Raw genomic sequence first — 20,428 nt, forward strand, 5'->3', positions numbered from 1 at the left:
CTATTAGAAACGCATAAATGCACCACACAATGTTCGGAAATGCACAGGTTAGTTATCCAATAAAACTAATTAACAATAATAATAATATTCGACCTAGTTAATACATCTCATATGAAATTAATTGTGCAATATCATAAATGTATACAAGCAATAATTCTTTTTTAAGGTAAACATGGTCTCTTTTAGAGCTTAACCACACTTTGATGGCAGCTTTATATATATATAGATAATGTATAAATCCATATATTAATACAGTAAATAAATAATTAATCAGAAACATGCATTATGCATGCATGCATGGGGTAATTTAATTTAATTACTTTCCGTAGCCCCAGAAATCCATCTCGCTGCGTAGGGAGAGCGGGTTGATATGGTTCATGGAGGATCCGTTTGCGTCCTCAAACCCGACCCGTGTATCCTTGGATGACCCGTGGTCGTCTTGACCCATCTGAGAGCTCACAAGCATCCCCCATTCGCTCATGCTTTGCGGCGGCGGCGGCGGCTCGCAGCTGCCCACCTCCAAGCCGGAGTCGCAAGCCGCCGTCGCGGGTTGGTAGCAGAGGTTCTGGTCGCTGCCGCTTTCGCAGTCTCGGTTCGGGTCGGACATGAGCTGTTTCACCATAATGGGGGCTCCGGCGGCGGCGGCGTGGTGGTCGGAGAAGTGGGCGGCGCCGGGTATGAAGTTTTGGGGCTCGAGTTGGTGGTAGTGGTGGGGTAGTGGGATGTGGTGGGAGTAGTTGAATCCGTCGTGGCCGTGGGGCGGTTGGAGAAGGTATGGAGCGGTGTCTCGGAGAGAGAAGCCGGCGGTGGCGGCGCGGGATTGGTTGGCTGCGGCGGTGGTGTTGAGCTGGTCGGAGATGGCTGAGCCGCCGCTTTCGCTTCCGACTTTGAATAGATTCTTCTTCTTGAAAACCCTACAAACCACCCACCCATCCTCCTGCATGCAGAAAACTTGCATTAGTATATCTTTTTTAGTACTTCGACTCTATTACATTGTAATATATGTTTATTTATACTTTTTTTAAGCTGCACAAAGAGTCAATACTGCCTCTACTAACCATAAAAGAGGGATAATCAGACTAAAAAGACTTGTATAAGAAAATCTACCATACATATAAGAGGGTAGAAAAGAAATGCATGCTTTTTATATTTGGCATTGGTCAAAGATCAAGAAGCTAGGGTTGGAAGCATCAGTCATCAATTCAAGATTTGACCAAAGAGTAAATTAAAGATATAAGAAAGTGTTCCGATCCTGTGCTTAATTCAATTGGTTTAAAATAAATTAAAAGATATTACTTTACTAATAATTGTAGGGTGCAGGATTTGATCCTACTAACAAAAAGAAAAAGAAAAAAAGAAGGAAGTATGAATTTGTTTTAGTTGAAACACATTCCCAAAGGTCTTTGGCTTTGTTGAGACACATTCCAAAGAGCCTTTTAGGTTCAAACTTAAAGATATAAGAAAGTGAAAAACATAACTATCATTTAATTTTCTTTGACTTTGTCACCTTGGAGTTTGATCCAAACCATGAAAATATGGAGGGCATGCATTAACATTTCTGCTACTTCAATTCATGCATGATTGACTTGGAAAAACTAATTTAAGTGCATATAATAACTATTGGCCTTCTCATATCAGTTTAAGGTTTTAGTTATGATTAATCTAAATTAATTTATCTCTTTATAAAGTTATGGTCCTTTAACGTTATAGTCGCAAGACATGATTCACTCAAAGTGTACATTTGAATAATGGTTGTAGCGTTCTCGTAAACTAAAGGAAGTAAAAATGTAATATAAAAAGAGAAGGTTAATTAAGGATGAAAAATAACTTACATTAGGATTGGCTTGGGGATCATCGGCATCATCGAGCCTATACTCATGCATGATCCAATCAGTCTTTTGGCCATGGGGAGCTCTACCTCTATAGAAAACTAGGGTTTTCCTCATCCCAATTTTTTGGAAGCTATTCCTTATGCATTTGTCCCTTCCGGTTGCCTTCCAGAAACCGGCGTTGGTCGCCCGGTTCGTCCGTGACCCTGTTGGATACTTTCTGTCCTTGTGGCTGAAGAAGTACCAATCATTCTGTGGCGTCGACCCAATCTTGCACCTCTCTATTGTCCACATGCATATAGGTTATATGTATATGCTAGTCAATATAAATGTGTAATCTCAAATTTCATATCATTATTATTGACAAGCCACACTATGTGTATAACATGAATCAATCTTATAATATAATACAGGCAAATCTCATTGCCAGAAATCCCCTTCAATTTGTTTGGATGATGAGGAAAATTCGTAGCGATTGTCTATGGATGTGCACGGGGTAAATTCTACCTTGTGACCTTAATTATCAAAGGACTACAATGATGTAAATCAACTTAAGTCACCATAACTAACCGGCTCAAACCAATAAGACTAATATGTCACTGCACTAAGAATCAAACTTGGAACCTTATGATTACCAAGTTAACAAGTTAACCAACTTGATTAAGATTGACTTCAAATCACCTTATTTTCGTCCACCTGTAAGTGGACGGAAATCTGAGAAATTTATGGAGGAAAATCATGTGTCCTCTACAAAAGATTCATACAAATTATAAGCTATTAATTTTCATTCACCTAAAAAAAAGGACACTATTAACCCTCAAAAGTCCAATTCCTCAAAAAAAAAAAAAACACACAAAAATATAATACAATAATTCATTACTAAAACTATAACTTAATGAACAAAGAACCCTTTTTTTAATGTTGGAAAGGTGAAAATTTTGATTAAGAATTCTTTTTCTTTTTCTTGTTTGTTTTTGAAAAAAAAAAAAAGTAATAATAGAAGTACACTATTAAACCTCCAATTCCTAAAAACAAAAAGAATTAAAACACAAAATTATAATACAATAATTCATTACTAAAACTATAACTTAATGAACAAAGAACTTTTTTTAATGATGGAAAGGTGAAAATTTGAAAAAAAAAAGAAAGAAAAAAAAAGTAAGAATAAATATACCTTGGAGGTCCCAGGGCTCAATCTTATTCAAATCAATCTCTCTGATAACGTCCAACTCAAATTTCTGATAAGAAACCTTCCTCTTCAGGTAGTAATGGAGAAGCTCTTCGTCCGTCGGGTGAAACCGGAACCCCGGCGGAACGCCGCCGCTCGACGATGAAGCCATCACGGCCCCTTTCTTGTGTGTACAACGTTTGTTTGCTTTTCCGAGCTTTAGTATTGTGGAACCTGCGGCGGCGATTATATCTCTCTGATCTGCTGATTTGATTTCGATATATCTTCTGCTTTCGCAAGTTTCCAATAATAATTATGGTTTATGTGTGTGTGTATATATATATGGGGTTGTGGGGGTGAATTGTCAACGAAGAATTTGAGGGTGTTGTGATGAGAGAAAGTTGACGGCCGGTGACGCCGGCGGCGGCACAGCAACCTAGCTTAAAGCTAACGTAAATTCGAAGCTATATACACGAACGCATTTGCCATGCATGGCTCTCCCCCCTCACTCCTTGCGCCATCTCTACGCGCCCTCCCTTGCTGTCATTGCATATGCCCATCATGCACTAGTGTGTATATACAATATATAATAAGTAAAGAGATAGTTAATACAAAAAATTGGGTCTCACCTCACTCACAAGATCAATGGTGAGATCCTCTAAAAGATGTAATAATCCAATCATTGAATTGGCCAAAATGGTTTGCTCCTCACATGGAACCTCATGCTTAAAGGACTAGGTGCTGAACTACCACCCAACCATGTTGATTAATTCGATCATTGATACAACTTGAGATAAGTCAATCAGCACAACAATTATTGGATATAGCCTTGTCAAGTATGAGTAGTCTTTTCTTGACACATGCCCAAACCCAACTCTAACATATAAACTAAAGTAAATTATATATATCTTCTTTGGGGGAAGAAAGGAAATTATATGTCTCACTGATATTATTGGACAAAAGCTTTCACTTTGGATAGCTATATCGACCATCGGGTAACCCTTTCTCGCCACGTCAAGGCCTGACTCTGGCATTGGATAATTTTTTTTTAGGTAGTCTTCGACTCCTCTCCCATCACAAACCAACCTCTCAACAAAAGATCACTAAATGATATCTAAACACTTAAGTTAAAGTCCTAACTTCATAGCAAAAACTAACTCAAGAATAGACGTTTGATCATATATTAACTAATTAATTACCACTACACTCTTTCATTTTTCTAAAGTCAGATTTAAAATCGTATATTCTAACTTTTTGTTATTTATGAGAAAGACCACAACTATATTAATTATTCAAAAGTGTGTTTTGGGTGAAGACCATTTCCTAACCCTAAAATCAATTAACTTGATTGTGTGTTGCCCTAAAATCATATAAGCTAGAGATGGAGTTGGAAGTGTGGACAGGCGACGCGCTGGAGAAAGGGGTGGGGTTTCATGATATGAGGATGGTCAGAGCATAATATAAAAAGAAAAGAAAAGATCCCGAGGAAATAAGGAAGACTAAAAAAATGGGGATATTTGCTTATTCCGAAAGCAAGGTCTTGAAAAACAGCTACCATACTAATATCTTTTCATTGGGATACCCACCTTCAATTGGACGGTCCATACTTAATTCCTAATGTACATCCTACGTATCAAAAATGCCATACCAATGCATGCAGGATGCAGCTGCACTCCCTCTTGCATTCTTAATTATCTATGCTATTATTCTTCGGCGATTAACGGTTAGTCAATCCGCGTTATACATACAGTCCTTAGAAAGATCTTGTAGTGTGATAAGTTTGACCAAAGAGGTATGTGTCCAAAAATTAAATCATGTGTGATAGGCAGGTTTGATAAAGGATGTGTTGATAAGAATTTGACTTGTGATTTTTTGGTACGAGAACAATGTTTCACTCATTTAGCTACTCATTTCAAGGCAAAAAAAAATAAAGGTATAGTGTGTTTAAAAGGTGCAACCGTCATTAAATTTCTCTATATTTATATAATGGTGGTTATTATTGTTGTTGAATACGGTTACACAAAATCATTGCAAAGGTTATTGTTGTTGTTGTAATGGTGTAACATTTTCTTTTTGAAAGCCAACATCAACCAAATATTATTACGAAGAGGCAATTAGAGACAAAATGAAGTTCAAGGGATTGCAACCCCGAGAACAAGAGCCAATCTAAGAGCCTGTCCACACAGACTTAGTTTACCGATTCACTAGGTAATATTTGAGGCAAGAACTAATATGAGAGTTTAATTTGTTGCTCTTGATTTGAAACATTAAATAAACCACTATTGATTTTTGTAATAAGCGGTTAAGCTTTGAAAGGTAATTTATGTATTTTAATTAATTTGTTAGTTAGGTTGAGGTAATAATGTCATAAAATGTTTGGATGTCTCCTACTCTACATGTGAGAATGTACAAAAAAAAAACATATTCATTTGAGTGAGATAAAGGCTAACATATATGGTTACCCCCTTTGTTTTAAAGAAAGCAACAAATAAATTTTTTTATTACTACTTACTTTATTACAATGTAGTATATTTTCATACATATTTTCTCAACCTATATATTGAAGCACAAAGAGTCAATGTCCCCGTTAAGGTTCGAATCTATGAGTCACAGAGATGCCATTGAGCTACAAGCTATTTGGCAAGCAAAAAAATAGTGTAATTATTCCCATAAACCTTTAATTTAAATCTCTAAGTGAAATTTTTGCAATAATTGAAATAATATATTCTTCAAATGTTCTAATAATTCAAACCGCAATTCATTAAAATAGTCTCAAGAAGAATGGTTTAAGCAGTGGATTACTATTGTAATATTCTAAAAATATATACGATGTTGGTAGTCTAACATTATACGTTAGGAATAACTCTAGCAACATTTTAATTAATACTAGATTGATTAATAGTAATATCTGGTTCTTGTGTACATCTTTCCAAATTCTCAAAGTTAGTTAAAAATTCTATTTTAGATCATAAAATTTAAGTTTCTGGTGATTGAAAATCTCCAACTTTTCTAACTGTATATGCTTATATGCATGTGTGTATAAATACATACTAAGCTCAGCTCGCACATGTTGGGACGACCGTATACAGGGCGGAAGCTTCAAATTACTTGCATTTCAAATCCTTCCAACCTGGTTACATATATTAATATATATTATCACAAACATATTATTATAATAAAATTATTTTTTTGAAAAAAGTATCTTTTTACAACTAATCACCCCGCGTGCATGCATGGTTGCGTGAATTAATGCATGCACCTACGTATATAAATAAATTATTATTTAATCATTAATTAATTCTTCCATCTTTATGTTTATAATTTTGTTTTTATAACATAAGTTTTCCGATTTCGTCAAACTATATTCTAGACTTGGTGAGATAAGTAATATTTATTAAAATTTTAGCAAATTAAAAAGTATTATTCGTCTCACGAGACGTGAAATAATCTCACACAAAACTAAGTAATATGATGGAATGAATTTTTGTTGATAATTTAACATGTCATTGGCACCTTACCCGAATCTTTTTATATAGTTTTTTTTTTTAAAGTTAAATTTATTTTATAGGGTTAGAAATCAATATGGTATAGGTGCATGTTAGCCTTAATTAGGCATAGATCAGAGGTGATTAAATTAGAGATTGCCGCATGCACACGTAAAAGACTTGGTTAATTTTATGCTGACTAATAAATTTTATTTTATTTTTTAAGATCATATGAGATTAGGAGTTGACATGTATTTTATTTTGGAAATTTTAATTTGTTTGATTTCCAAATTAATTAGTAAATTAATTAATCCTGTTTCCTAGGAGAAATTAAAGCAAAGTGTACTTTCATATGTGTAGTGATATGATGATGTATAATGTCAGTAAAAACATTCCTTTCTTCGATAGTTCAAATTCTGCTAGCTGAGAATTACCATCAACTGCAGCAAGTAATATTACACTTCTGTCATACACCATCATATGACTACATAAATCTATTGTAAGTTGTTAATTAATTAATGGGAAAATGGTTAAATAAATTATCAAATTATATATAAAAAAGTAATTAAGTTTTTAATTTTAAAAAATTTATAATTAAATACTTGAATTTAATGGAATCGTGTAATGAATTTTTATATTTTTTTGCCGGTAACTAAATTTTACGATTAGTGACAATTGAGTACTCAAAACCCTAATGCTGCCTCTCTTTTCTCTCTAAAACAAAAAGCCTTTCTCTGCTGCTCAACTTTGGCTTCCACCGCCGGCCTCCGGCCAGAGCTCTAATGGAGCTTTGAGCCGGCGGTTATGGTCACCTTCTACGTTTGCTCTCGCTCTTCTTTCGTCTCGACCACCGTCGCAGCTCTGTCCGCCTCCGACCACCGCCACAGATCTTCATCTTCCGTTTTCTTTCCCTTTGAATAAAATAATAGTAGGTATGTATTGGGGTTTGTGTTGGTAGTCTTGAACTCCCAACCCTACTTTGACTTTACCACTTTTTATTTTCTCTATTATTGTGTTTTCCTCTCGTTACTTTCACGGGCTTTTTTCCTCTCGTTACTTTCACGGGCTTTTTTCCTCTCGTTACTTTCACGAGCTTTTCATTATCATTAGCATAAATCGTTTAGTTTGGTTTCGGCAAGTGTTGATCTTATCCTGGGCGAGCAAAAAAGAATGATGACGAAGACCGATATCTTTGATGAAGCTTTAAGCTTCTTGAAGGAACATAACTTCCTAGTTATGAAACAGTCTGCGATTCAAGTTTTTTATAGCGTAGTTAGAAAAGTTGTTTCTATGTCTGACTGTAATGAATGGTTTACCATTTCATTGATCGTTGATGTAAACGTTTTATGTTATGAATTAATGGAATAGCTACGTTTACCTTCAAAAAAAAATTACGATTAGTTATTTTTGTAAAATTTATATAAGTTTCATTTTGCTCATATTATTTTGAAAAACTTTCATGTTACATAGTCTTGTTTGGATCGAAAATCCTTTAAAATCATCGTATTCTTCTTCCTATTCGACAATGACTCTAAGCAAATGCATGTTTTACTCTTTGATTTCCAAGTGCATGATGCGGGGGATTCGTTGTGTGAACTTAAGAGATAGGGCCAACTTAAGCTCCACCTTGTGGCGAAATGCTTTCAAAGTAGCGAGCTTTTCCCGACACTACTTATTATTTCAAAATTTGTCGTTGTTGATTTTACAGCCATAAGATAATTAGACAGCGGATCAAGACAACTGTAAAATAATTTAAAGAGAAACTAAGATGGTAAGGTGGCACTGTTAGTTATTGCTAGAGAACTAAAAATTAAAGCCCTTTCAATGTGCCTAGGAGGGGTATTTTGTATTTATACAAGATCTACATGTTTGGGAAAGACAGGAGGAATTAACAAATTTGATCTTAATAAAGTTTTCTAAGCTATCATATTTTTTTTCCTAATGATGAAAATGAAAATCTCATTCAATGTCTAGAGGAAATCTCTGAAAAATATCTTTTCCCTCCTACACTCGGTCTGCCATGCTAATTAACCCCGACGGCTTGTAGTGTGGGTGGACGACTAGGTTTGGCCTAGCTATCCTAGCGAGGGACTTGACTGCCTAGTCTGCTAGGTGTCCTGTCTACACATTGTGTTGATCCACGAGGAACTAGCGGTCCTCCAATACCTTGCACGTGACTCAGTTTGGGTTTCCCTTAGTCTTTTGGATATGTGGTGGGTCTAAGTGCATGTGTGTGCTCCTTATCAAATACCTTGTTCAGAATATTCATCACTAGTCACTATTTAATATTGTGCATGTGATAAACTTCACTTTTATATAATAGTTAATCAAATCACACAAGAGAGATAAATTGTATTAAGAAAACCCGCCAACCGAGAGGGTGTTGCATGATATTTGGGATTAAATTAATTTCATTCTATACTTATCATTAAGTTACCCAATTTTGCAAGCATATTTTACCTGATCCCATTTTAAAATTACGTAATCTGCAGATTTGGTTGCAGAAATTTTCACGTGAAAACGAATGGAGAAGCAGCAGGTAATGCACCAACAAGAAAAGCAAACACCTACCAGGCTTCCGTGTGGTCTCTCTCGCGACTACTACTCCCGCCCGATACTATACAATGGCGGCATCAAATGCAAGCGGGACCGCCTCACTCTTTGCCCGCTTCGATTCCGCAATTTTGACCTGACCTGAGCAGGAAATGGAGGGTTCGAGTTCCGCGCCATCACCGATCGCAGGAATGGTTCGAAACGAGGAGGAAACGCTCAAGTTTGACGGGTTTCTCAGTAGAATGCGAAACCCTGCTGCATTTGATCTCCATCGATCCATCAAAGGGTATCTTTCTCTATCTCTATGCTTCCTGTTGTTGCAATTGTTATAACATGGACCAGAGTTCATATTGTATTCTGAACCCTTGATACAAAAATTTTGTTAACAGTTTCTTTTATGTACATGTAAACAAATACTCCGTAACTTAATAATTATTGTCACATAATATGATAGCTAACTGTTAACTGCTTGTCAACTACACATACAAAATTTGAATGTTATTTTTGGACCAGAATTTATAATGCAAGGTAGACCTGGTCCATGGTATAATTTGCCCTGCTGTTGTATTTGCCCATAAAATACGAAATTCCCTAGTCCGGACCCACACTTCAGCCCGACAGGTTGGACAAAATAGTGAATGTGTAAGTAATCACAGCTACTCAAAGATCCATTAAGTCAGCATAGACCACAAAAGTCCACTGTAATGGACGTAACTCTCACACTGTGTTTGCCAGGCTTGATCCGCTTATAATTTACCACCTAAGAACCAATTGAGCTGCCTTCCTGTTGTTGCACTGAATTACTGATTCGTTGTTCTAATAAGATGTTCTGGCAAAACTTTTTAAAATATGGTGAAAAACACACAAGGCACCTTTTTGACACTTTATTTTGGAGTTTGTGATTTGACTGGTTTCCTTGTTCCTGACAGTTATTAACTGGTTGCTGTTTAGTTCAGCTATGTTCTCTGGTTTAGTAGAACACTGCATACTTGGTTTTGAATAATGAATAACATGTGGTGTCCATATAATGGAAGTAGTAATTTTTGGTCTAGCTGGAGTCTGTCAGAGTGACATCATCCTCAGCTTGCTTGATCACATGCCATGTTCATCTAGATTGCCAATCAATGGAAATACTTGTGTAGCTTTGTTTGTAACCAAATATAGCTGACACTTGCAAGATAGGATTTTTTGATTGTAGGACCATGAATCCATAGGTGTTGCTGACCTTTTAGTAGACTGTTAATTGTTATAGAATGCTGATGGACCGATAGTATCTGTATGTGGAGAACAGCGCAATGATGCTTCATGCCTCCCTCTCATTGGAAAATGCTGCACGTGTGATTTTGTTTCCCGTAGTTATGTGCTTGATGTGGTTTTGTTTACATACTGTGTTTGTTGTTTTGGGATCACAATGGAATTGTAGGGTTGTAATTCTGAAATTAGTGGAGCTTCTCTTTTCAGCTTCACTGTATCTTTCCCATATTACATGGACAATTCTGAAAGTGATGGCGAAAGGTTACAAGACTTCCTGCTTACAATGGAATCTAAAATTAGGAGTCATCCATTGTGGGCAGGAGCAACAGACAACGAAATCGACTGTGCTGTTGAGGTAATTTAGATGATTACTCTAACTTCAAAATTTTTTCTTGTGAGTTATTTGTTTGGTTGTTTTTCACTTGGTTGCTATGGATAACCATTCAGAATTTTCGAGAGAAAGACAAAACTTCATCATAATATGAAAACCATGCAATGACCAATTATTTGTAATTTACTAATTTTCAAGGTAATTGTTTCTTTGAAGAGTACTTATCTATAAAGTTGTCAATCAGCTCCTCTAAAACCAGAGTCAAAATGTTTTCAACTTATTGGGAGGGAGGACCATGTCAGTCAGCTTACAGTTTTATGTCAAATAGATATTTCTCAATGTTTTTGCTCTGAAGTTACTGTCCTAGATATCCAAATAATGGAAATTTTTTTTGAGGTGCATGGGTTATAATAGAATCATATTCATAATTCATTTATCCAACAGGGTTTGGAGAAGTTTGTCACAACAAAGCTGTACTCTCAAGCATTTGCTTCTTCTCCAGATGATGCCAAAATTGATGAGGAAATAACAGAGAAAATATGCCTGTTGCAACAATTTATGAAGCCCAAGCATTTGGACATTCCTGTTGTTTTACAGGATGAAGCTTTGTGCATGGTATGTTTAAGAATTTTAAATGTAGATGGATTTATAATTACATAATCAAATTCGTTTAGATCTATCCATATTCCTAGATTTTTCCACCATATTGAACTTTGTATCTAGCATACCACATCTCATAGGCTTTGTTAAAAGACTAAAATCTTGTGGACTTTATCTGATGTGCTTGTCTTGGGGGTGGCAAAGTTACCTAAATCAATCTTTATATTCTTACTTTTGAAGTAGTGAAGGTTCCTTTAATCCCCCTTTTTTGAATTAATTAAGAGTCACTTGTTATCAACTTTCTTATTTATTGTGTCCATGGGGATGTTAAAAGATTCATTATGTATTTTTTTTTTCTTTTTGTCTGCATCTTAGTTATGTTGCTGAATGGTGATACCTAATTGCTACTTACAGCTTGCAGCAAATGAATTGAAAAAAATTGATGATTTCAAAGCTCCCCGAGAGAAGCTTCTCTGCATTTTAAAGTGTTGCAAAGTAATCAACAATCTGCTGCTTAATGTGTCAGCAACGCATGATACACTGCATGGAGCTGACAATTTTCTTCCCTCGCTTATATATGCTACCATCAAGGCAAGCTCTCATTGGTAATAAACGCTTGTTTAGTTATCATAAACTAAATATTTATGAAACTTTCCTAACATAGCTGAAACTATCTTGATCTGACATGCATATTTTCCTTTATTTGTGTTTCATTCATTCTCTCATAATATCATATTGACCTAGTTTAATTCAAGTGGCGTTTCTTTTCTCATTTGAATCACTTTGTCTGTTTGGATAACTTCTGTGTTAAGAACTATTGATGCTTAAGACAAAAAATATAAAATTGTTTCAATGTGTATATAATGTAATATTTCATTCTTATTACGGATTTATGATTTTAAGCAGGCCAATCCTCCTAGGTTACACTCCAATCTCAAGTTCATTCAGTTATACAGGAGGCAAGCAAAACTTGTTTCAGAAGCAGCTTATTATTTCATGAGTCTTGCCTCCACAAAATCATTCATTTTTGAACTTGACGAAAAATCTATTTCTATGGATGAAACTGAATTCCTAGAGAACATGAAAACTGCTAAATTATCCACCCGCCAATCAAGAATGGAACTGTGCTGCCCCTGGGATGATTCAACTTCCTTTCAGTTGCTGGCAAGGGAAAGTGGTAAGCAGATTGGAGAAGCTGTAGCCTTGGAATGCCAGACTGATCTTTGGAAAAGTGACTCAAGTGGTAAGCCATCTACAAAGCCTGTCTTGAAGTTTTTGAATCAACAGCCTTTTCTTTGACAAATTTATTGTACATAAATGATCCATGAAAACTTTGCATGAAAGTCTTATCTTCTAGCTTGAACATTTTCTGCCTTGCTGCAGAAAACTTATTTCCCTTCTTTTCTTTTGCCAAGCGTCCTCTTTGTGCTAATCTGTAAATCAAGAGGATCATATTCTTCAAAATCTTTAATTATTGCATATGGGGCTGTGAACTAAATCAGGTGAATCGAGGTATCCTTTCATGGAAACTGAGGCTGGGGAACTCGCAATCGAAGATGTGGAGAAATTGCTGCAGGCCTACAAGGATGTGGTAAAACAGAATGCTGCTCTACGGAGAGCAGTCAGAGATTTATCAGCACTCAAGAAGGAACACTTGTGAGGCTGTTGCCGCAGGTGTACAAGGATTTGTTGCTAGCTTCTAATTTTTATTTTTCTTCTCTCTTGTGTTGTGAAAAACAGCTCTAACAAAGTTATAAATTTATTATACTAGATAAGAGCTTTCTGAACCTATGACAAAATCGAAAATTCTGTCAAAAAAGTACAAATGTAAACATTATTGAAATGGTAATATAATAGACTCTTCTCACAATCCTTGCCACTTTTTTCAGTATTTTATGAGTTACAGATTCTATACTCATTCCAAATTAACATTCCAAACAGCTCCTTCACCTTCCCCGCATGAACGATGCACCTCTTTCATCCTTTCCACTGATTTGCATATTCCACTGCATGACCAGTCGAATGATGCCACACACACATTCCCTGCTTTTGCTTTCCATTCACAGTCTGACATTTCATGTATTTCTTTATCTGTTATATTTCTGTTAAGTGTTAATATTAGAAGTAGCTAGAAAGCAGTTGATCTTAGTTTTTACCTGGAGAAGTACCGCAACACATTGATCTCTCATCAACATGTTCTACTTCCAGACCAATGAGCCATGCTCCTAAGGACACATCCTCGTTTGCATATCTATGCAAGATGCCCCTGCCATTTGCAGATTCAGTGCATTCTCTGGTTAAAAGGTAAGGTCCGGTATACAGGATTTTTGTGTTTATTAATTGTTCTTTTAAGTGACTTACGAGTTTATGGAGATGTAGGCAGCAAGGTCCTTGGAGATGGCATATATTTGGCCGGTGGCATGCCTGAAATACTTATTCCCTTCTTCTCCAAATTTCCAAAACTCAGGTTCATGATACTTTACTCCCCTGCAATATGCATGCATCTTTTTCATGGATCAGATTGAATGAATATACAGTGTGGTTTCTGATCAGATATTTATTTGACTTACAGCCTGGAGAGAACTGGTCCGGATTTCATGCAGCCAATGTAGACTCTTGGCTTTGACTTGTGCCTTGCCAGAGTGCTGGCTAGCATTCCCAGGTTGAGATGGACATCATCATCCACTTTTACATAGAACTCGGCATCCCAGATGGAGACAGCAGTGGAGAAATAGATGCGCGTTTTGGTGGAGAGCTCGTGGTATCCTTCTACATGATTGAGCCGGAGGAAGTCTTTATATTCAGCCTCCTCGTCATCAATGGCTCGATCAAGGACCCCTCCTGGGGTGGCACTGTGTCCTATCACGAATCGTAAGACTATCCCCTTCTCTTTCTCTAATTTCTTTAGCTCATCTCCTGTGTATTACTTAGATATGTAAGACCCTGGGGTAAAAGTAACCTGACAACTGCCTAAGACTAGTTCTTGTAGTGTTTATTTTTCGCTGGGGGGTTAAGGAGGGAAGGCGAAAGACCTTTTTGCATCCATGTTTCGCGAAGAGAGTCACGCCTTCTTCTGCTGCTAAATGCTGTGTTGATCCCTATGACAACAAATGCTTTCTGTAGGCTGTGATTAGCGGCTCCTTCTGTTGCAGTCTGGCTGCCAATTCGGCTTGTTCTTGCAACGGCCAGCTCCATCTCCAATGTTGATATTGTTTTTTCAAGTGACCTATTTTCGGAATTAAAATTTTAAAAATTAAAAAAAAAAAAAGAAGAAAAGATTCATTTATTTACAATAACCATTCAGTTCAAGCAATGAGTTCTGTACTTGTCTTACTGGATAGCATGATGAGTCTTCTTGACCTCTCCCATGATGTCTCTTGTATTAGTTTCGACAAGTTTCTGATCAAACAAAACATAAAAAGGTACTTCTGAGGATGAAAAAACAAAAGACACAAAATGAGCAAGCTATACGTGTAATTTTATTTTAAGCTTACGCGCTTGTGATCACAGTCACGGTTGACAGTTCTGAGTTTCATGTCATCTGTAATGTCTGAATGCAGGTTCCATGTGCGGCTGCTGAAAAGTGATCCTGCAAGGAAGGTTGCGACGCAGAGCACAAATATGGCTTTTCCAGAAACCGCTTTCCCCCTCATTTTTGAACTCTCGCTGCTGTTGAGGTGCCTCGGCCACAAGATCAGCTGCAGTCCAGGTACTAGCTTCTTTTGCACCTGCAGCCACCTATAATCTGCATTTTTCAGACCCTCCACACGAACCAATGTTCTAAGCGGAGGCTAGCTATGAAATTATGAATAAATAAGATTTATGTTTTGTCTGTCCTAACCATAACTATCTCAAGTGTCTGCCTTAAGACTAGGATTTATAGCCATGAATGGTTGGTTAATGGTGTGTTTGGCAGCAGAAAGTGAAAGGAAAGACAATGAGAGGAAAGAGAGATAGATAGATATATAAAGTGAGAAATGGGGAGGTAGTAAATGTATTGAGAAGAGAGAGAGAGGAGTTAGGCTGAATGTGTATTGTGTGTTGAGAAATGGAGGATCAACTTTCTCCCCTTTTTCTTCTCATTTTGGGAAGGTAAAAATTATCTGATAGGATGAAGGATTATATTTCCTCCATTTTCTCCTCATTTTCTTTCCCCTCCATTTTCTTTCGCACCCGAACAACAGACAACTAATATTATCCGCCCCAATTTCCTTTTTCCACCCATCCAAACACAGTATAACTCTATTCGTGACCACAAAAGAGTACACCAGACACCACCCGTCCATTTTCTTGATTTTCATGGGAGAACAAGTAAGCATTTTCTTGAAATTATTGACTATCTGCAGAAAGCTCTTGATTGTGCCCATGAAGTGTCATATTTACCAAACTCTTTGATGAAGAAAGGATGTTGGCACACAATTTACAGATGTCTATACGTCACATGCACTGTAAATGATGATATATGATGTTCGGGGTTATATAGAAAAAGTGTTTCTAAGACATGAATCAATCAGAGCCTTTGGTTTCTAGTCACTAATTCACAGTTAGATCATCCTACACTCTACCAGTTACCTGTGCAACAAAGCTGAGAAACGAAAGTGAGTGGGTAAGGGGTATGTATACCTGTTAACGAGGGGAGCCGCGATCATGGGAACCAAATTCCTGTTATTACTGAATGATCCGTGCAGTGGCCATGATGATATCAGTGTGTGCATATCAGCACCCTATTTAAGGCTCCCCGCTGGCTCGAGTTCAATTAGATGAGAGGGTTAACTTGCAAGTTGTGGTAGTTCAATCATGTGTGTTTCATGTTTCAACAGACTGTCTACTTCTGTCTCTTTATGTCAGTGTTCTGCACGTAATCGTCGATCTGTCTTTCTCTGTGCTGCTATTCAACATTTCTGTATACCCTTTCAGAAATGATAGGCAAAGATTCAGTCTGCATCATAGTTTGGTAGACATTGGCCATAGTTTTAACTGTTTATCTGCCTGGGATTTTGGGTCTGTGGTTGGAAGTAAAAATGAAAAATTTATCTGTTTCAGAGTAAAACATGAAATTCCTATGTCCAATTTACTGCCAGGCAACAGTAAATTGCACTCAAGTAGTTAAGAGGAGCTCCCCTGTCATCCTTCTGGTGCAGGATTCTTCTTCATCCCATCAAAGAAAAAAGATGGGTAAAATGCAATTAGAGCAACCATATTGGTTGGATTTTTGTTGGGTTTTTACAGTTTTATCGGGGAGAGAGAAAATGGAAAAAAGAAAAAGGAAAAAAAAAGGGATTATAAATTGGGTGGTCGTCATATTTACTACGAACCCTACTTGCCTTTATCAGGCGCATGAATTGCACATGCTTACTAGACACTCTTGGTGCGTGCAACACGTACCAATACATTTTTAGATTGTGGATTTCAAGGAAAAAAATTATCAATTAGCATATTGTAGTTTTTTCTCACTCCTCTCCTATCTCTCATCTACATAGAGTTATTTTGACAAAAACTTCATGAAAAATCCAAAATTTGGAACCATTAGTGTTGCTCTCAGGTAAATGGAGAATCATGATAAAACCTTCAATGTTACGTTTATTTCAATTCTCCGTTTTCTATTTCTTTAATTTTTAAGTAAATATCTCTTAGTTTTTATTTAAAAAAATAAAGAATTTCTCCGACTAATAAATGTGTTTCGGAGTTGCAACACAACATCATGCCATCATGCTTTGCTAAGCATGGAAAAGCAAGTAAAAATCAAAGTCCTAGTTGTATTCACTATAAAACATGTTGGGGACATGTTTTCTAAGTGTCATTAGTGAAAAAGGGTTTGTCATGGAATGAGGTTAAGGAAACATTAGAGCCCCAAAAAACCTATGGATGTTTGCAATCTTGACTTGAATTTAGCGTTTACCATTACGCCAAAAGTTATAATTAATAACAAAAGTACAATATCAATTGTTAACATCAAATGCTTACAATTATATCAAAAACTATAACTGATGGACGAATGCACAACTTTATTTCTGTATACTTACGTAATAATCAGCACTATGTTTCTAATACACGCCGACGGCTGATCGGCATGGCCTTCTAGGCCTCCACCCAACAGAAACAATAACAAAATCACATCACAATGGATTGCATATAGCTTTAGGAATAGTTTTATCCCTTTAATTAAAGCATAAAGCTCAACCCCACCACTCAACATTTCTCTGCAATTCTTTCTACTAGAAAGGGGAGAGAGACCAAGGCCCATGACCCTCTTTTTTTTTCACTATCTTTGTGGAGAAAGGAATCAAGGTTGAAGGTAGAATGATACCATGAATCTTGCCCACACAAAAGACGAAATCCCTGACCCAAGGGCCCCACACCCGAACCGATGATAATGATACCATGAATCTTGTTGTTGATGGTCTTAGACTCTTCGACCTAACTTTCTTTTCACCCTTGCCCATCAAGGGACTCTTGTGTGTCCATGTCACACACACACACTGTCAATTATTAATGCTGCACTATAACACACCACTAGTAGTAATCATCTTACAAACTTTCTTGACAGATAATGCTAGCTAGAAATCAGATCCTAATGTAGTTTAGTTAGCTTTTCCATCTGCATATCCATTACAAAGAGTTAGAATTCGCTGTCTCTAAGTCGCAGATGTGAGGCTGAGATTGGTTTAGGGTGGGGGATACCGAAGGATTGTAGGAATACCATCTGGAGCAGAAAAGATAGTTGAAGAAGTTGATGAGGCTAAGAGCAGCTAACAGCCAATAGAACAGGTCTAGCCTGTCTCGGTTGAGATCATTGTCGCTAAGCCACCCTCCCTTTTGCTCAGTTGAGGTAATCTTGTTGACTAAAGACACGAGAAGAGAGCTGAGATAGAAGCCAAAGGAGTAAGAGCAGTATGTCATGGCTGTCAAGAAGGATTGCATCCCTTCCAATGATTGCTTGTAGAAGAACTCGATCAGTCCCACCGCTGTGAACATCTCAGACAGCCCGAAGATGAGGAACTGCGGGGCGATCCAAAAGATGGATAGCGTGGCTGCAGAGTTCCTCCTCTTGCTCTCCACCGCTGCAGCTGAGACCATGGAGAAAGTGGCGATGAAAAGCCCAATGCCCACCCTCTGCAAGGGCGAAATCCCGGAGTCTTTCAAGGTGAACCTCCTGGCAATGGGGACAAACACCATCTCATACAAGGGCACCAGGAATATGAGCATGATGTAGGGGATGGCCTGGAGAGATGCTGGGGGGATTTGGAAGGACTTGGCTCCGAGGCGAGTGTTCATCACAGAGCCTTGCTGGACTGAGAACGTCTGGAGCTGAGCTAGGATAGTGTTGAAGATGATTGTGCAGGCAAAGATTGGCACAACTGAGATCAGTATCTTCACTTGCTCCACTTGTGTCACTGTGCATAGTCTCCAGGGGCTCTCTGCTCCATTCTGTATTTTGATGCAGGCCTTGTCCAAAAACCTGCCATTTAGGCTCAGTAAAATCAACCAACAATTCTAAATAACAAACAGATTTTGACTATTTCTGGATAGAATCAAAATCTTGATTTTACGGGGGCAACTCCAACTAAGCTGGTCAGACTATTTACTTGGTAACCATAAGGTTCCAAGTTCAACTCCTAGTAGGAGCGGTCTATTGGCCTTCTAGATTTGAGCTGGTCAGCTATGGGCAACCTAGGCTGGTTTACTTCCTTGTGGTCATTTTCCGGCTAGGGTTTACCCAGTGCACACCACCAGGTAGTGTCTACGGGTTTCCATAGTCACTCAAAAAACCTTGATTTTACTGCCCACCTGAGCTTATCAGTGTGGATGAGGCTGCTGGATTTTGATGCCATGTTAATGCTTCTGCTTCCATGGAGCATTTCTGAATTGGATGGACAGATCTGCTTTCTCTTTGTGATTGCAGCCACAAAGACCTTAAAAGATGACAACCAACAACACACAATCAGAAAGGACCAAAATCAAGAAAATGGAACTGAAGACTGAAGATCACAGCAGCACAGTACTTGGGCTATTGGAGTGAAAATACTCCCTCTGGGAGGCTTGTTTCTATACCAAAAACTCCCCGATATCAAGCTCACCAGTCCTGCAGCCATGGCAGCAGCAGACACCCCGAACCCCAAGTCCATTCCGGAGTGCGTTTGCACCCAAACCAGAACAGTCAGTGCGATAAGCTCCCCGGAGCAGAAGGCAAAGTAGGCACAGTTGAAGTAAGTTGAGAGCTTCTTGGATTGCTTGGGATGATCCTTCCTGAACTGATCAGCCCCAAGTGAGATTATATTGGGCTTTAAACACCCACTCCCTAAAGCCACCAAATAGAGTGCCAAATAGAATATCATGGCCTTATAGCCCTTTGCTTCTGGGCACTGCCCTCTGCTAAGCCCCATGTCACACTTCTCTGGCCTTAGCTGTGGCAGATGAGCCTGCACAGCCAGTAACACAAATCCCTGCAATACCCAAAACCAGAATATTATGCATATGTACATATACATATATTTTTTGGGTGTAACCTTGTCTAATCCCCTCGCTGAATTGTAGGCACTTCTAAGAGTGGGACAGCTGACCTGGAGATTTAAGACTGTTTCATACATACCCTGCCAAGGATCAATCCCTTGACGTTTGGTTTGGTTAAGGATGAACGAGTCTGTTCCACCCAACCACACCCCCACTCCCCGAGGTTATATATATATATAGAGACACTGATATACTTACAGAAAGCTCTATGAACCCAAAGATCAGCATGGTCCAGAAGCTGCCCAGATAGGAATCAGAGAGGAAGCCACCAAAGAGGGAGAGGAAGAAGACAGTGCCAATGAAGTTTGTGACTATGTTTGCAGATTTTGAGAGAGGGAAATGCATGTCATTGAAGACATAAGTGATGAGGTTGTTCCCAACAGCCGCTATTGCCATCATCTCGAACGACATCAGGCCTGAAACACCATATAGAACAGGTTAGAACAACACACACACACCAAAAAAACACACACACAACAGTGACAGCCAGATACCTAGTACAAAAACAGCAGCAGCCATGCCACCATGTTTGTCATCCCTGCAAGGTCTGCCCTTCCAATCAACAGACACTTCCTGGGAGTCCTCAGACTCCCCTCTGAAACCAACCTTTTTGGTCCCCCCTCTGTCCATTAACCAACCTTGGAAAGTTGGGAGTTTTCTAAATTCTAACAGGGGGGGGGGGGGGGGGGGGGGGGGG

At 38.0% G+C, this 20,428-nt stretch overlaps 4 protein-coding genes across 5 annotated transcripts; 1 reads left to right on the top strand and 3 right to left on the bottom strand.

The window, feature by feature from the left end:
- Window positions 1–316: 316 nt before the first annotated feature.
- On the bottom strand, window positions 317–3,169 carry LOC116026317 (protein BEARSKIN2-like). Its single transcript, XM_031267797.1, has 3 exons — window positions 3,004–3,169; window positions 1,833–2,110; window positions 317–937 (listed from the first exon to the last, which is right to left on the bottom strand). Exons 1-3 carry the CDS (start codon window positions 3,167–3,169, stop codon window positions 317–319), a joined length of 1,065 nt encoding a protein of 354 aa, XP_031123657.1.
- A 5,850-nt stretch (window positions 3,170–9,019) lies between these two features.
- Window positions 9,020–13,090, top strand: LOC116025784 (vacuolar protein sorting-associated protein 9A-like). Its single transcript, XM_031267122.1, has 6 exons — window positions 9,020–9,321; window positions 10,497–10,644; window positions 11,065–11,235; window positions 11,635–11,811; window positions 12,127–12,463; window positions 12,723–13,090. The coding sequence occupies exons 1-6, from the start codon at window positions 9,188–9,190 to the stop codon at window positions 12,878–12,880; spliced, it is 1,125 nt and encodes a 374-aa protein (XP_031122982.1). The 5' UTR covers window positions 9,020–9,187; the 3' UTR covers window positions 12,881–13,090.
- Window positions 13,085–16,172, bottom strand: LOC116025783 (probable beta-1,3-galactosyltransferase 8). 2 transcript variants are annotated; one of them, XM_031267121.1, is made up of 8 exons: window positions 15,844–16,172; window positions 14,715–14,958; window positions 14,555–14,619; window positions 14,253–14,446; window positions 13,791–14,136; window positions 13,582–13,707; window positions 13,377–13,486; window positions 13,085–13,287 (listed from the first exon to the last, which is right to left on the bottom strand). In XM_031267121.1, exons 1-8 carry the CDS (start codon window positions 15,933–15,935, stop codon window positions 13,136–13,138), a joined length of 1,329 nt encoding a protein of 442 aa, XP_031122981.1. In that variant the 5' UTR covers window positions 15,936–16,172; the 3' UTR covers window positions 13,085–13,135. The 2 variants fall into 2 exon arrangements, with proteins under 2 accessions (XP_031122981.1, XP_031122980.1); XM_031267120.1 differs by having other exon boundaries at window positions 13,085–13,311.
- Window positions 16,173–17,205: 1,033 nt separating this feature from the next.
- Window positions 17,206–20,395, bottom strand: LOC116025782 (protein NRT1/ PTR FAMILY 4.4-like). The gene is made up of 5 exons (XM_031267119.1): window positions 20,226–20,395; window positions 19,930–20,147; window positions 19,224–19,664; window positions 19,009–19,133; window positions 17,206–18,679 (listed from the first exon to the last, which is right to left on the bottom strand). The coding sequence occupies exons 1-5, from the start codon at window positions 20,359–20,361 to the stop codon at window positions 17,830–17,832; spliced, it is 1,770 nt and encodes a 589-aa protein (XP_031122979.1). The 5' UTR covers window positions 20,362–20,395; the 3' UTR covers window positions 17,206–17,829.
- Window positions 20,396–20,428: the final 33 nt, after the last annotated feature.

Source organism: Ipomoea triloba, chromosome 7, assembly GCF_003576645.1.
Source record: "Ipomoea triloba cultivar NCNSP0323 chromosome 7, ASM357664v1".
Lineage (NCBI taxonomy): Eukaryota > Viridiplantae > Streptophyta > Magnoliopsida > Solanales > Convolvulaceae > Ipomoea > Ipomoea triloba.

Coding starts and splice junctions, on each gene's coding strand:
- LOC116026317 (XM_031267797.1), bottom strand. CDS start 3,169: ATGGCTTCATCGTCGAGCGGCGGCGTTCCGCCGGGGTTCCGGTTTCAC. Junction 2,111..3,003: donor TGAGCCCTGGGACCTCCAAG/GTATATTTATTC, acceptor TGTGGACAATAG/AGAGGTGCAAGATTGGGTCG. Junction 938..1,832: donor ATCCCCAAGCCAATCCTAAT/GTAAGTTATTTT, acceptor TTCTGCATGCAG/GAGGATGGGTGGGTGGTTTG.
- LOC116025784 (XM_031267122.1), top strand. CDS start 9,188: ATGGAGGGTTCGAGTTCCGCGCCATCACCGATCGCAGGAATGGTTCGA. Junction 9,322..10,496: donor CTCCATCGATCCATCAAAGG/GTATCTTTCTCT, acceptor TTCTCTTTTCAG/CTTCACTGTATCTTTCCCAT. Junction 11,812..12,126: donor TTATATATGCTACCATCAAG/GCAAGCTCTCAT, acceptor GATTTTAAGCAG/GCCAATCCTCCTAGGTTACA.
- LOC116025783 (XM_031267120.1), bottom strand. CDS start 15,935: ATGCACACACTGATATCATCATGGCCACTGCACGGATCATTCAGTAAT. Junction 14,447..14,554: donor AAGACTCATCATGCTATCCA/GTAAGACAAGTA, acceptor TTCCGAAAATAG/GTCACTTGAAAAAACAATAT. Junction 13,312..13,376: donor GTGTTGCGGTACTTCTCCAG/GTAAAAACTAAG, acceptor GAAATATAACAG/ATAAAGAAATACATGAAATG.
- LOC116025782 (XM_031267119.1), bottom strand. CDS start 20,361: ATGGACAGAGGGGGGACCAAAAAGGTTGGTTTCAGAGGGGAGTCTGAG. Junction 19,665..19,929: donor TTGGGTTCATAGAGCTTTCT/GTAAGTATATCA, acceptor TGGGTATTGCAG/GGATTTGTGTTACTGGCTGT. Junction 19,134..19,223: donor TTTTCACTCCAATAGCCCAA/GTACTGTGCTGC, acceptor TCATCTTTTAAG/GTCTTTGTGGCTGCAATCAC.